Source organism: Triturus cristatus, chromosome 2_1, assembly GCF_964204655.1.
Source record: "Triturus cristatus chromosome 2_1, aTriCri1.1, whole genome shotgun sequence".
NCBI lineage: Eukaryota > Metazoa > Chordata > Amphibia > Caudata > Salamandridae > Triturus > Triturus cristatus.
In genome coordinates, this window is record NC_140581.1 from 91,709,332 (window position 1) to 91,722,120 (window position 12,789).

Sequence of the window (12,789 nt, forward strand, 5' to 3'; positions counted from 1 at the left end):
TAATCTGAGGTGGGGCCATCAACGGTGTGTCATCATTCAGCCCGTCTTGGTCTGTGTGGAGACATTCAACCCACCTCCGTTCTCTTAATAAAAGTGATTTGGTTTGGTTAATATGATCCCCTTTCAACTCCGGTGTATACCCCTACCCATGGTGAGTTTGGTAGCACTACGTTCACACTGTATGTTACCCCCGGACTGGGCGAGGAGAGTGTGGTACCTGGAGCTTCTAGCCATGAGCATCCGCGCCCACTTCGGCGTCCCCTTTGGGACGACCTCCTAACACATGAGTAGGGTCGCGTCCTGCACCACAATCTGCGCAAACTGCTTCTCCATACGTGTTTATAGAACAGCAACAGTGGATGGCTTGTGGTCGTCATTCTGGCAGCCAGACGTCCTTCGACCAAGACTATATATGCTGGACGCTGGGCGAAATTCGTTGTCTGGTGTTCTTTCTGTGAAATTTAGCCTTTTAAGCCAAAGTTATCTGACATTCTACTGTTTTGTCTGTCCTTAGTAGCAAAACATTGCTGTGGCAACATTTAAGAGTTATCTTTCTGCCTTTTTGCATTTGCCATGATGCAGCGTGGAATTTCAAATCCTCCCTTCGTCACAGACCAAATATCACACTAACGCATTCACTCAATACATTCATTGGTGGTGCCCATAACACCAACACTCACACTTCATTGGTCTGCTCTTACGGGAGAGATAAGTGTTCCAAACGCTGACGTGAAAAGAATACCTTATAACCTAAAGGAAATTTATTTACATAAACATACACTAAATATCCTTAATCCAGCACATCTTAATCCTGAACCTCGAGATATTCCTTCCACTTAGCCGATGGATCAAATAAGCTGAGTTTGAAAGTTATTTTAATCCTCCTTCATTTATATTCAAATCTTAATAAATTTCTTCTCAATAAATAACCCAACACATTTGCTTGTTAATCAATAATATTGTTTATCTAATTAATGCAAGTTTTAATAAAACGTTAATCAAATTACAGAACACCATATTTACCTAATCTGGCTATTAGTCGTCCTCTAATTCAATCAAGTCGTCATGCAGCACGCTACAGACCCAAAGATTGGGTCTGGACCATAAGCGTGTACGCATCAATCAATGCCTATCAGTTTAAGAGTCCTCAGTTCATCAGGAAAATGAGCAGCAATTTAGTCTGTCAAAGATTCAGGGAAACAGCTGTCCTGCAGTGTCACCTTCCTCTCGGTCAGCATAACGTCAGGAAAAGGTCAGCGCAACTCGCTATTCTACCATCTTTTTATAATGAAAGTAATGACAAAATGGAACGAAAGTCAGTTATGGGCACTTCTGATTGGTTGGTTAAGATCATCCGTTTCGGTCTCTCAAAGTCTATGATGTCACTCCGTCAGACATGATCCATCCGGTTGTCAAAAGTTGTCCATTGTTGAAGCTCTTGGCAAAAGTCCAGTCGTGACTTTGTTTGGGTACAGGCTGTGTAGGTAATCTTGAGGCCACTTGTTCAGGAGCCTGTGACATGCGCACTTGGTCGGAAACCTCGTGGAATGGTAGCTGTCTCGTCGTGTACGTTGGTCGGCCATTTTGTCATAGGCCCAATCGGTCAACATAAGCGAAACAAACACAAAAAAGTAATTAAATCATGGAAATAACGAATAAAATGTTTAACCCTCACTAATTCCCCTATGTGTGTAATTATCTAGCATAATGGCGACATTTAAAGCGTTTATATTCACCCAATGATGTCATCTGGTGCAACTTACAATTACGTCACAAAAGCAACATATATCATGCAATATTCTATTTTTCTAGTATTAGTATGCGTACGTATATTAGTTTACAAATTATTTTAGCCATGCAAAATGCAAATCCCACGTGTAATTCATACATTAGTAAGGTTGGTTAGGTACCACTCAAAACACATTAATATTATTACAATTAATAGATTATTCTAATTAGTATGAACATGCTGAAATGGGGGAGGTATACAAAATGTTGTACTACCCGCTCCATCAGCCATCTGTTTTAAAATCACACATTGTAATGCGTTTCTTGAAGGACCTGGTCCATATGTTCCTGCCAATACCTTTTATAATCGCACAGAGGGACCTTCATTTAATCTGCTCTCTATGTCTATTCACTATAATAAGAAACTTCATTCCGCATTGCCTTAACTTCTGCTTGATGAGTTAGTGAACTACAGGCCTTGACCGTACAGCAGCCATACCCATAAATCTTTCCTGACAAGTTCTCCGTATGAAAGCAACATCTCTGCTGAAGGTGGTCATGCATTTTAATGTAGCACAATCTATCACCCTACCGTCTTTCTATGCACCACCTCATCCTTCCAAGAAAGAGGAATAACTCCCCTGTCTTGATCATAAGAGAGTCCTCAGTATTTACATCTAGCGGACCCGACACCATAACTTAGATGATAAACTTTTTATGATCTTTCTTGAGCCAAAAAGGGGAAAGCGGTAACAAAAATAATTCTCTTCCAAAGGATTGTATTCTGCATAAAAATCTGCTCTGGGCTAGCCAAGAAAAACTCCCCAGAAGGCTTGCGTACTCATTCCACCTGAGCACATAGTGTTCCTACCGCACTGCTGCATGGTGTGCCAGTCTTGGATAACTGCCTGACTGCGTGGCCCTTTCTCCACACATTTATGAAGCACTATTGCCTGGACAGCCAGGTCCGGTGGGGCGGGACTTCGCCTAATCTGTCCTGCAAGATTTCCTGATGGTGGGTCATTCCACAGCCCCACCAACAGGGGAGGTGCTACTTTGGTATTTATTCATATGTCAGGAATCTGTGGTTAGAAGTCTCTATCAGAAGAACAAGTTACTTTCCTTCTGTACGTTTCTGGTTTGAAACTGTATCTAACAGCAGAATTCTCACCGACCCGCCCACCTCCCCATTCTCTGGAATGCACTCATATGATCCATTACTAATAAGGTCCCAATCTAGAGAGCTGCACACTGTCAAATTCTGATTTCTATGGCCTCTGTGTCTGACGGCACGGACAGAGATCAGAAAGAAACTGTAATATGCGTGGAGGTGATACAGATATAGTAGCCCTGACGTCACATCCAGGGTGGGATGGATCTGACGTAGAGTTGCACTATGCCATCTACTTACACGCGTCGGAACTGCTATTTCAAAATCTCCAGATCCAGTCTCACACCTAGGGGTATTCATAAGGTGCGGAATATGCGGTTTAATAGTCTCTACCAGAAAAAGCATTACAGAGGGTAAGTAACTTGTTCATCCTACTGGAGGTTCGTCACAATTAGACTAGCACTGAAATATTTCTCACAACCTGACCTATGGAAATAGTGGAAATCATAATGACTTATAAAGAACAACTCATACACTGCATTCCTTATTTATCAAATAATTTACATGACACCAATCCAATATACAAAATGGCCATTAAACCAGTATACTTGCTCAGATACTTTCACAATTCACCCCTCAATGGTCAATTGTTCATTTCAGCTTTGACCTTATGTGACTACTTGACCATCACATTTTGCTTTGAGAAAGTCTCAAGAGGGGATGAAACTCATGTTGGCTGCTCAGCCGCAGTTCAGTTTATGTGTTTTTATTACATTTGTAACAACATGTACTCTTCAATGAGTACATAACTGTAGTGGTGTTGCTTTTGTGTACGTTAACATAAAGCATAAACTATGGCAGGTACAGATATCACACTGGCTTCGTATTCGTAGGACAGGCTTAACTCAGTTGTACTCCACTAGACCCCAGGACTGTTTAATCTGCAACAATAGTTGCATTACCCAGACCCCATCTGTGCATGACATCATCAAAAGTAGGATATAAGGAAGGACACGGAGAAAAGGGGATAAGGATTGCTGTCACAGCAGGGCACTTATAATAGCACGTATATTTATAAAGCACAAATTCACCCCTTGGGGCATCTTGGCGCCCAATACCAAGTGCTTTTAGAGCTATGGATATTTGGGCCCGAAATAGACGGAGTCCTCTTTCTTGGCCCAAAAGAACCTGACTGAGGCAGCAGGAACCTTTGATTCTAGGACTTCTATTTTATGCAGCCCACCATCACGTGGTTACTGGGATCTAGTGTCATGGCTACTCAGAATCATGAACAGTAGATTCCATTCGGTGATCATCGATGTGGAGAAAGTGATGAGCCATGCTCTCCCCTGTGACCTACTTTGTCACTTCGCTCCACCGCATTAACATTTGCATGGGCTTGTGATTTCTGCTGTATCGAAACTTTTCGTCAAGAAGGTTGTCAAGTCTATAAATGTACAAGTAGCTTTATCCCATTTACATCCTTTCTTTTTCATTTTACTACAGCACTCTGAGCATTCTGTTCTTACAGGCTACTAGTTGTACCTTACTTTACAAGCATCATCTAAATAACCTATATTTCCAAATGTTTTAAATGACAACCAAGTGTTAGCGAATTGGCCATTTTGTAATTGCCAGGGCTGTTAATCCCTACATTGCAAGCTATTGCAGACCATTTCCCGCCATTTTGACATTTGTGGGAGCACTGTTTTCCCAAGGTTGTGCAATTGTGATTCTTGCAGCTAAAAGATGTCAACAAACTACCCATGGGACGTGTGGGTGGGTATTCGCTATCCTCACCAGAGTCCTCTTCGATCAACATTGTAAATCCGAATGCTTTTCCTACTGCTCTGCCTGATAAGGCCTACACACATTGATGTGCTTGGAAGAGGGTGTGCTCTTCTGCTTGCTTAGCTTTACACTCTTGATTGCCGATTGTCTGCTTGGTAAATATAACCTCACCCTTGGGACATGGCAAGCGAGATCTTACAGCAGACAGGGCAGTAAAGACAGGTGCACATGTTTTGTATTCGTGCAATTTGAAGTTGGTGTTCCCTCATTTGCATGGGTGTGTGGCCGCTTTCAAGTGCCTTTTTTCTAGTGCTGTTTTATCCACCTTGGGGTGAACAGCATGTCAGGAGGAGCACTAAGGAAGTTGGAATGCTCATTGTAAAGAGTGTATGGAGGTCTTAGGGACTCCCTGGACATACGGTACAGACGGATGCAACACACGCTGCACTTGACTGCGATGGGAAGTAATTCGCTGCTCTGTCCTGGCTTGCTGGGGCTCAATTTCTTTATCATGGTGTTGAGATAACATTGACGGATACTGGATGACCTTCAACCCTAACCTGAGATGTGACCCACCAGAGGGGTTTGGGAAACTCCTGATAACTCAACTTTTCACACTTGCCTTCATCAGAACACAAAGCAGAACTGGAGTTGCGATTGATTATTGGATATGGTTACTTGTCACACCATTAATCTGGCAGCAATCTGAAATAACCATAGGGCAGCATGCAGAGCTTTACAGAACTCTTTAATACACTAGTTGATAAATAGTAGTAGCTGGAAACCTTAAACTCTGTAACTTTAGCTTCTCCATCTAGAAATAAACAGCATTTTGTAAAGGATTCATCTGAATTCCTTTATTAAATTTTGCTTCATTGCTGTTCTTCAGCATTGAAACAGCATGATCAGTTTTACCTACTTCCTAGACATTGCACAGGTTTGGTGCACTCCTGTAGCATATGATCACATCCAGCTAGACATTAAGACAGACCTTGGATCTTTTGTTGTAAAACATGTTCATTTGTTAGGGTAGAAATATCGCCTACAGGCCACTTTTATGATATTGTCTTAGTATTATTTATCCATTTGCAAACTGGCCAAATGCCGTTCAATGTTTAAAACGGAATAATCCAAATCTAGTTCCTGTCTTACATGTTTTCTACTTTAGATGTATTTACTTTTCACAAGGACCGGTGGAGTGAACAACCAATATTTCTTGTTCTGTCATAGAGGGAAGTATGTTAGCAGCAGAGAATTTGGAACTCACTAATTTTCATTTATTTTTAGGAAAGCTCTCAAGAAGTTTCCTTTTACATAGGGGTTTCTTTATCAAAGAGCCTCTGCATCAGTCAACCTTTGAGGTTTTTTTTATTTGAATTTTTTGTGCCAAGAGGACTTATCAATTATCATATTAAAGAAAACCATGAAGACTCTCTATCCCTGCCAGCTGAATAGTCTCAACAGCCACTCTGTGTGAACAAATGAAGGCTTAGTTACTGATTCATGTACCACTGATACTATCTGTTACTCTAACTGCGGGTTAATCAGCGTGTTGGACACCAGATAAAGGGTAGCAGTAGCTGTATGGGTAGACCATCTGCAAAAAATTGTCTCTCTTAATTATGACTGCTGCTGCTCCCTTCTATTAATCTCTTTCCACTTCAACTAACCACTCTTACTTCCCCATGGTTCAGGATCAGTTGTACCTTTAGCTTTGCTACACTACAGCTGTGGCACAATTGTCGCTCACCATCCCAGCATGGTAGTATTTAATAGATTATGACTCACCCTCCAACTTCAGGTGAGTAGTATATATATTTTTTTACAGAAGACTTGGATTGTTGGAAAACTTGTTTTCTTTTCATTAATTGTCTTACCTCACATCACTCAATCTTGGTCAGAGACGTCATCTTGTGTACTCTTCATTACTTAACACTTGTCGTATCTCTTACCCAATGTTACTGCTACTTGGGGTGGTGATTTTAGCAGCCGTGGATTTGACACAGCTTCGTAACTAGCCCATCTCACTGTGATTCTAATTTCTTCACCAGGTTTCAGAAGTCAAAGTCCGGGAAGATCTATCTTCATGACGATATCAGGCTGCTCTTCTCCCGCAAGTCCATCGAAGTGGATTCTGGGATCCCCTATGAGCTCAAGTCGTTCACCGAGATGCCAAGAAACCCCAAGTACTCACCCAGGATGTGACCCCTGGAGGTCCCTCACCACAGACTAAAAAGGATTTCATACAGCTGTGGGGGAAATGAACTAAACTGTGAGACCCCAATCCGGGGACTGATTTCCCCTGTGGACCCCTTTGAAGCAGCACAGCCCCCACTGCTGTGAGCCCCCCACTTTGCAGTTATTATTTATTGCCATTCCTTCCATCTCTCCCTACATCCTTCGGCTGATGCATGGCATAAGCCCCTTCCTTCGCACCAGGGGCAGCAGTGTGGGCAGATCTTACCTGGAAGCCTCGCCCGGATGCCTTCCTAATAATTGAGCCCTTATTTTTGCAGTTCAGTGACTGCCCCCGAAACCTGGCAGGCTGACCTGGAAACCCGTTCTGTTTTTTTGTCATTTATTTATTTTTCAAAACAATCTAATCATACATCTGTCCGGATCAGTGATATGAAGTGAGTCTCTTTTTTTTGTTATTTTAACTATTTAAAAAAAAAAGTGCAGCCTTTATTGCCCTTAATCCTTTTTGGTATTTACTGCACAGTTCAGGGATGTGCTCTCTCTACGTCCTTTTACCCCCTCAACATCTGGATCCGCTTCCTGCCTCGTTCCAAGGCTAAATACACACTTTCGATGCTAAGGAATATGTTGGGGGTGAGAACCCTGCTGTACGTGTCAGTGTTTAATCATCTAGCTGGACAGCAAGGTTTTCAGACCCCTAACACTTGCATGTGGCCTATTGGTATTGGGCAGAATTTCTGATTATGGGTCTTTCATGTCATATTTTCAGTGTGTTTTGCTCCTGTGCTTGGTTTCGTGCTTTATCAAGCAATTTTGTAAGATCTGGATGCCTCAACTATTCAACACCTGTATCCACAAGTCATCGAATTCTCTATTATCAAAGCTCCCTGCTCTTTTGAGAGTATCTGGACCGATGGCCTGACGACCGAGATCGGTGAACCCTCAACCCACATACTTCCAAAATATTATTTTGAAGAATTAAAACGTTTTTTCTGCTGCCATGCAATTACTTCATTTAGTCAAGTCCAGTGGAAACTAATCCGTTGTTCTCATTTCTGCATAAGATTAGCTTCCTCGCAACTTTAAAAATCAGGTGTTTTTTGGCTAGGAAATCTGAGAGTTGGAAAAAAAACATCATTAAGATTTGAGTAGACCAAAACAATAGGGTAAGGTAGTAAGTGACCTGTTGAGTCTTATTAGTAAAATACTAACATGGTAGGGTAATTGACTTTTCAAAGATGCCCTCTACTTTGCCTAGGCAAGCTGAGGTGCGGTAATTTACTGTTAACAGTTTATATTAATTTCCCAAATAAAAAAGCGGTCACACGACTCTAGAAACGGAGTTTACAGTCGTTGATGACTTTGTTAAATCACAGGCATCAAGTGAAATGCAGGATGGCAAGCAGCCATCACTATGAAATAGCCTCTCCTGGGTGTTGTTTTCAGAATTCATGGTGATTTTAAACTATAAAGCTCAATTTAATGTGCATTTATAAAAAAAAAAAGCAACAGTAAATTTTTAATAAGATTAAAAGCACAGCAATTTTTAATTCAAAGACCATTTTTGATTTAGCAAGTCACTGGAATTTAAACCAAGTTTTCGTAAAAAGGCCACTTTAACAAGTTATTATCTCTCCAATATGAGTGTCAGAACTTTTCCCAGGTATTGTTGTCCTTTTTAAGTATCCTGTCAATGCAAAAACAAATATGAAAGTAAATTCTACTAGCCCACAGACCATAATCTGCTATATATTAAATTTTAGAAACCAATTCAAGTGTAACAAACTAAGGCATCCTCAAGACACCAATAGTTCTTATGTTTTTTTTTACGATTTGTTCTGGGTTGCAACAGCCGTACACTTCAGGGTAGAATTTGTCATGATAACAAGGCATGATTCGTAAGGTTGGTAGTAAGACAGTTTGTGGGTCACTTAGCGTCTGATTGTGGATAAAATAGGTCATGATCTGTTTTACAGCATTATGTTCTGGCCGTTTGTGTTGTGGTAAAGGTTGTAAGACAGTGCTATCGGGAAGAAGACAGTTTGGTGTTTTGGTGACGGCTGTAGTAAAATGACGATTCTGCCAGTACTCTGACAGTTGAGCTAGCGTAGTTAGGCGCGAGTTACAGCACAATGGCAATGCCTTGATTGGTCGCAGAGGTTGGTCATCAGGTAATAGGCTACGGTTACCATACAAAAATGACTCGACTGGTTAGATCTGCCGAACATTAGTTCCAGGCAGTATGGTCCTATGTGCGTTTGGCTTGGACACACAACAATATAATCAGTAACATAGATTAGGCTTCGGGGCTCCACTCAGAGCGATTATGGAACTACAGCACCATCCGTAGAAGGATCATCTGGCCAGTGATGGATTGTTTGTTTTGATAGGATGTAGATACCTTCAGCAGTAATAACGTCCCCACTCCATCTCTAATTTGTATACAAAAGACTTTCCATCCCCCTTTTAACTCTATTATTGGTTCACTTTGTGTTGCATTTAGTCACATTGTTCATTTTCTCTGCCATGTTGTACTCCCTCTATCAAAGCACAACTTTTCCCAAGGAAAACATAATGTTACTTTTGTTTTCTATTGACTTAAGGCAGTCTGCATGCCAGAAATTGAATACAAAAAATTAGGATACATTTTTTGTCTGGCTTTCTATTTACTTGACCCCATAATCCCAATTTAGACGGAAGATTCAAACAATTCCCAAGCCAACAGTGAGCCTGTTTGGTCATTGGGGCATGGCGGAGTGCTCGGATACAATAAAGATACTATAGACCCTTTTGGGGAATGGTAGATTGATCTTTCATTGTGTACATTGAAGTTGCCATCCACCGACAATCCCATCGCTAGTGGTTGGTTTAGCCAGCAGGAGTTTCGGTGCGGTTACAATATTGTTTCAATGTCTTAACGGATCAAATACTTTAGTCTTTATATTTATTGTCCGGGATAATATACCGAGTCAATCCCACGTGCAGTCTAATTTGTTAGTCATTGTACACTTATTAAGGATTACGATAGAATGACTCTGATCAGCATTGAGTCGATCAATCTATGGAAGTGGTTCTAGGTTAAGATCTGTTGAAAGTATCTCCTATGGCAGATACTTTAGCCGTTGTACAGTTATCCATAGTGTCAATAACATGACGTAAGGCAACCTGCTCCTTGATAGTTTAATCACTTATAACAACAGTATCATGAGTAAGTTGACCAGGCTTTGAAGAAAGGCTAGCCTTTAGCTGTTGTCAAGGCTTTCTGAACCACGCTGACACCATTGACGGTGGGACTAAAAATTAATTGGAATTAAAATCCTATGTTAAAAGAAATGAACTGCTAGCTCACTTGGGGGTATGCGGACGAGACACCAGGATGTGCTTTTCTGGTTTCAGTCATCGAGTACTGTTTGGGCACAGGCACATGAGAAGCAACATCCATCTGTCTATACAGACTATCTGGTCTGACGACAGGTTTATCTGCTCCAAACAAATTTAAATCAGTAGCCAGAGGACACGCCCCCTCCTACCCCTCATTGCAGGTAACCCGTGGGGGCTTAAGCTCAGAGAAGAGTCTTCCGTTCTCAGCTAGTTTCAGTGTTTATTTGGTTTTGCACTTCACACTTTTGCTGTTTTTTCTACCTCCACTTTCTTTATTCTTAACACTCAATTCACTAGACGGCCACCACAAGTTTTCTCTCCTTTATTTACTTCATATAATGGTTGCTTGAGTCATCTTAGTAGCTCCCATAGTTTTCCCTCAACCTTCTCCTTTCAACCCTTAAAATCAAGATTTTGGATATGGATTTTAGGTTTATTGGACATTGAAGCGCAGTGATGTGGATTGAAGTTTTCACCTTCCTGATCAGTTCTCTGAATGAATGAATGCCCATTGTCTTCATGTTCAATGGATTAGCAAGAACTGAATATTTATAGAACATGTCGGTTGTTCATGGCAAGGCACCGATCAATGGAAAGAACTTTTCACTAACCTTGTGGCTTATGTTGACTTTAGGTTTGACATTGTGCTGGCTCTCTTTGCTATCATAAGTGTGAGGTAGCACAAAGAGCTTTGGCTTTGAGTTGTTAGTTAAGGTTCTGACAGGATAACCTTTGACAGACTGCTGTAAAGCGGTTGCTAACTTTTAGATCCTATACCTTATAACCTTCCTTGGTATGTTTTCATGCTTATAAAAGCATGGCCTGTTCCATTCTAAAAAATAAAATTTTGCTCCGCTGACTAATGTAATTGCACAGATCAATCAGAAAGGTCTCTTACCAAGTGGTTCATGTTTTTGTTGCCCTGGGATTTTAGGATTGTCTTCCTGATGTAAATCATATGTCCTCCAGAAGACTGGATGGGTATTTGCACACCACTTAAGAGTGGTCTTCCAACTCGAAAGAATCCTACATCAAGGAATTATATTAATTTTCTTTCAAATCCCCACTCACTGTCTCACAGTGGCACTAATGGTATCACGGCAAGGCATTTCATTGTTGGTGTCCATGCGCTTCGATTGCACATAGAAACTGTAAAATGTGTTGGGTGTTTGAAATGGGATAGGCCAAATTTTTCCAAAGTGCTGTTTCAGTTGGCATCATTCTCCATGCAGGGATAATGAGAGGCTGATTGAGGGCAAAGGGCTGTAACTGCTGCCTAGTTTGAGCTTCCTTCTTAAGATGGCCTGCCTGAGAGACACAGTGGTCTCCTACCTGAAGTATTGCACAATCGTCGTAGAGCTGTGGAAGTCACGTTTGCTGCTTCTGTGGCTTGGCTCCACAGAGAGATGATAAAGCCTGATACCTTCCAGTGTTAGGCCAAGAATTGCCTCACTCCATGTTTGGAACAATCTCTCACCTCTGACCCACGTCTAACCCATCCTAGGATAAGCTCTTCTGTAACCCTTACATTGTTCCATCATACTGTAGACCCTTAATATTTGTTGTCTGTTTCAAGTGAATGCCCAGTGATGGCAGCTGAGCCAGGATGCATACATGAATGTTCGCTTGAAGGTGAAGGACAAGGATTACAGAACTCTATCAAGCAAAGTGTTGGGCATATTTCTCATGCTCTTAGAGGGAGCATGACTGGACACTGTATCAAAGTCCTGACCGACACCTAGACACCTCGCAGTTGTAGCATTTGATGAGGACAAGGATGGTGAAGTGCAGCCGATTCTTCTGGCTCAGCTCGTGTGTCGACTTTTCAAGTATTTACTGACTACAGTGTGGCTCTTCTGTTATTCATTTGATGGCCTAGCTCTGGCTGGTGTCACATCTCTCAAGTGTTCCAGCTTTTTTTTTAGACATCCCTGATCCTAAACCTTTGTTTCCTGTACGATTTAAAATGTGCTGCTGTTTGTTTATAAGAATTACACGATTCAAGCAATAGAAAATGATGTAAAATATTAAAGTGAAAATTGTGTTTTGTGTTAAAGGCGTTTTTATTGATACAATGCCTTCAATCCCTGGTTATACTAAGGCCACTAAAGAAGTTGCCTATTTCCTTTTCTTTTGTTGATTTTTTAAAATTCTTTGCAAAACTGTTGATCCAGATAGTTGTAAATAGACCTCAATTACCGAGCGAATATCTGCCTCACAGTGCATGCCTTGCATTGTAGAATAAATATAAATTACATGGTTAGGTCAGAGTTTCCGTTGAAACAGCATTTTTGGTTTTCTAAGTAGAAATTATTTGGTGTCTTTAGAAGAATCTGCACAAAACTTTGCAAAAGGAAGTAAATACACTTTGGGTTCTTAATCCCAAGTTTTGTTCAAATCTCTCCAGTTGGGGCCCAAAAAGTGCCTGTTAGAAATGGGGGTCCCTAGTTGGCAGAGGTAAGTACTTTTGTCCAAACAGGGACCCTTGCTTCTAGTCGGGGTAAGGGGGATACACACTTTAGATAACCCCTGCTCATCCCCTGGGTAGCTTGGCACGAGCAGAGAGACTTATCCCAAAG

The 12,789-nt window shown here is 41.3% G+C and overlaps 1 protein-coding gene across 5 annotated transcripts in view; it reads left to right on the top strand.

The window, feature by feature from the left end:
* The window catches only part of ATOSB (atos homolog B), a 416,415-nt gene extending 404,161 nt beyond the window's left edge, over positions 1-12,254 (top strand). For all 5 annotated transcript variants that reach the window (XM_085628134.1, XM_085628132.1, XM_085628131.1 and 2 more), the window contains one exon: positions 6,682-12,254. In XM_085628134.1, coding sequence (XP_085484260.1) covers positions 6,682-6,835 — 154 coding nt within the window. In that variant the 3' untranslated portion in view covers positions 6,836-12,254. The remainder of the gene's footprint in view (positions 1-6,681) is intronic.
* Positions 12,255-12,789: the final 535 nt, after the last annotated feature.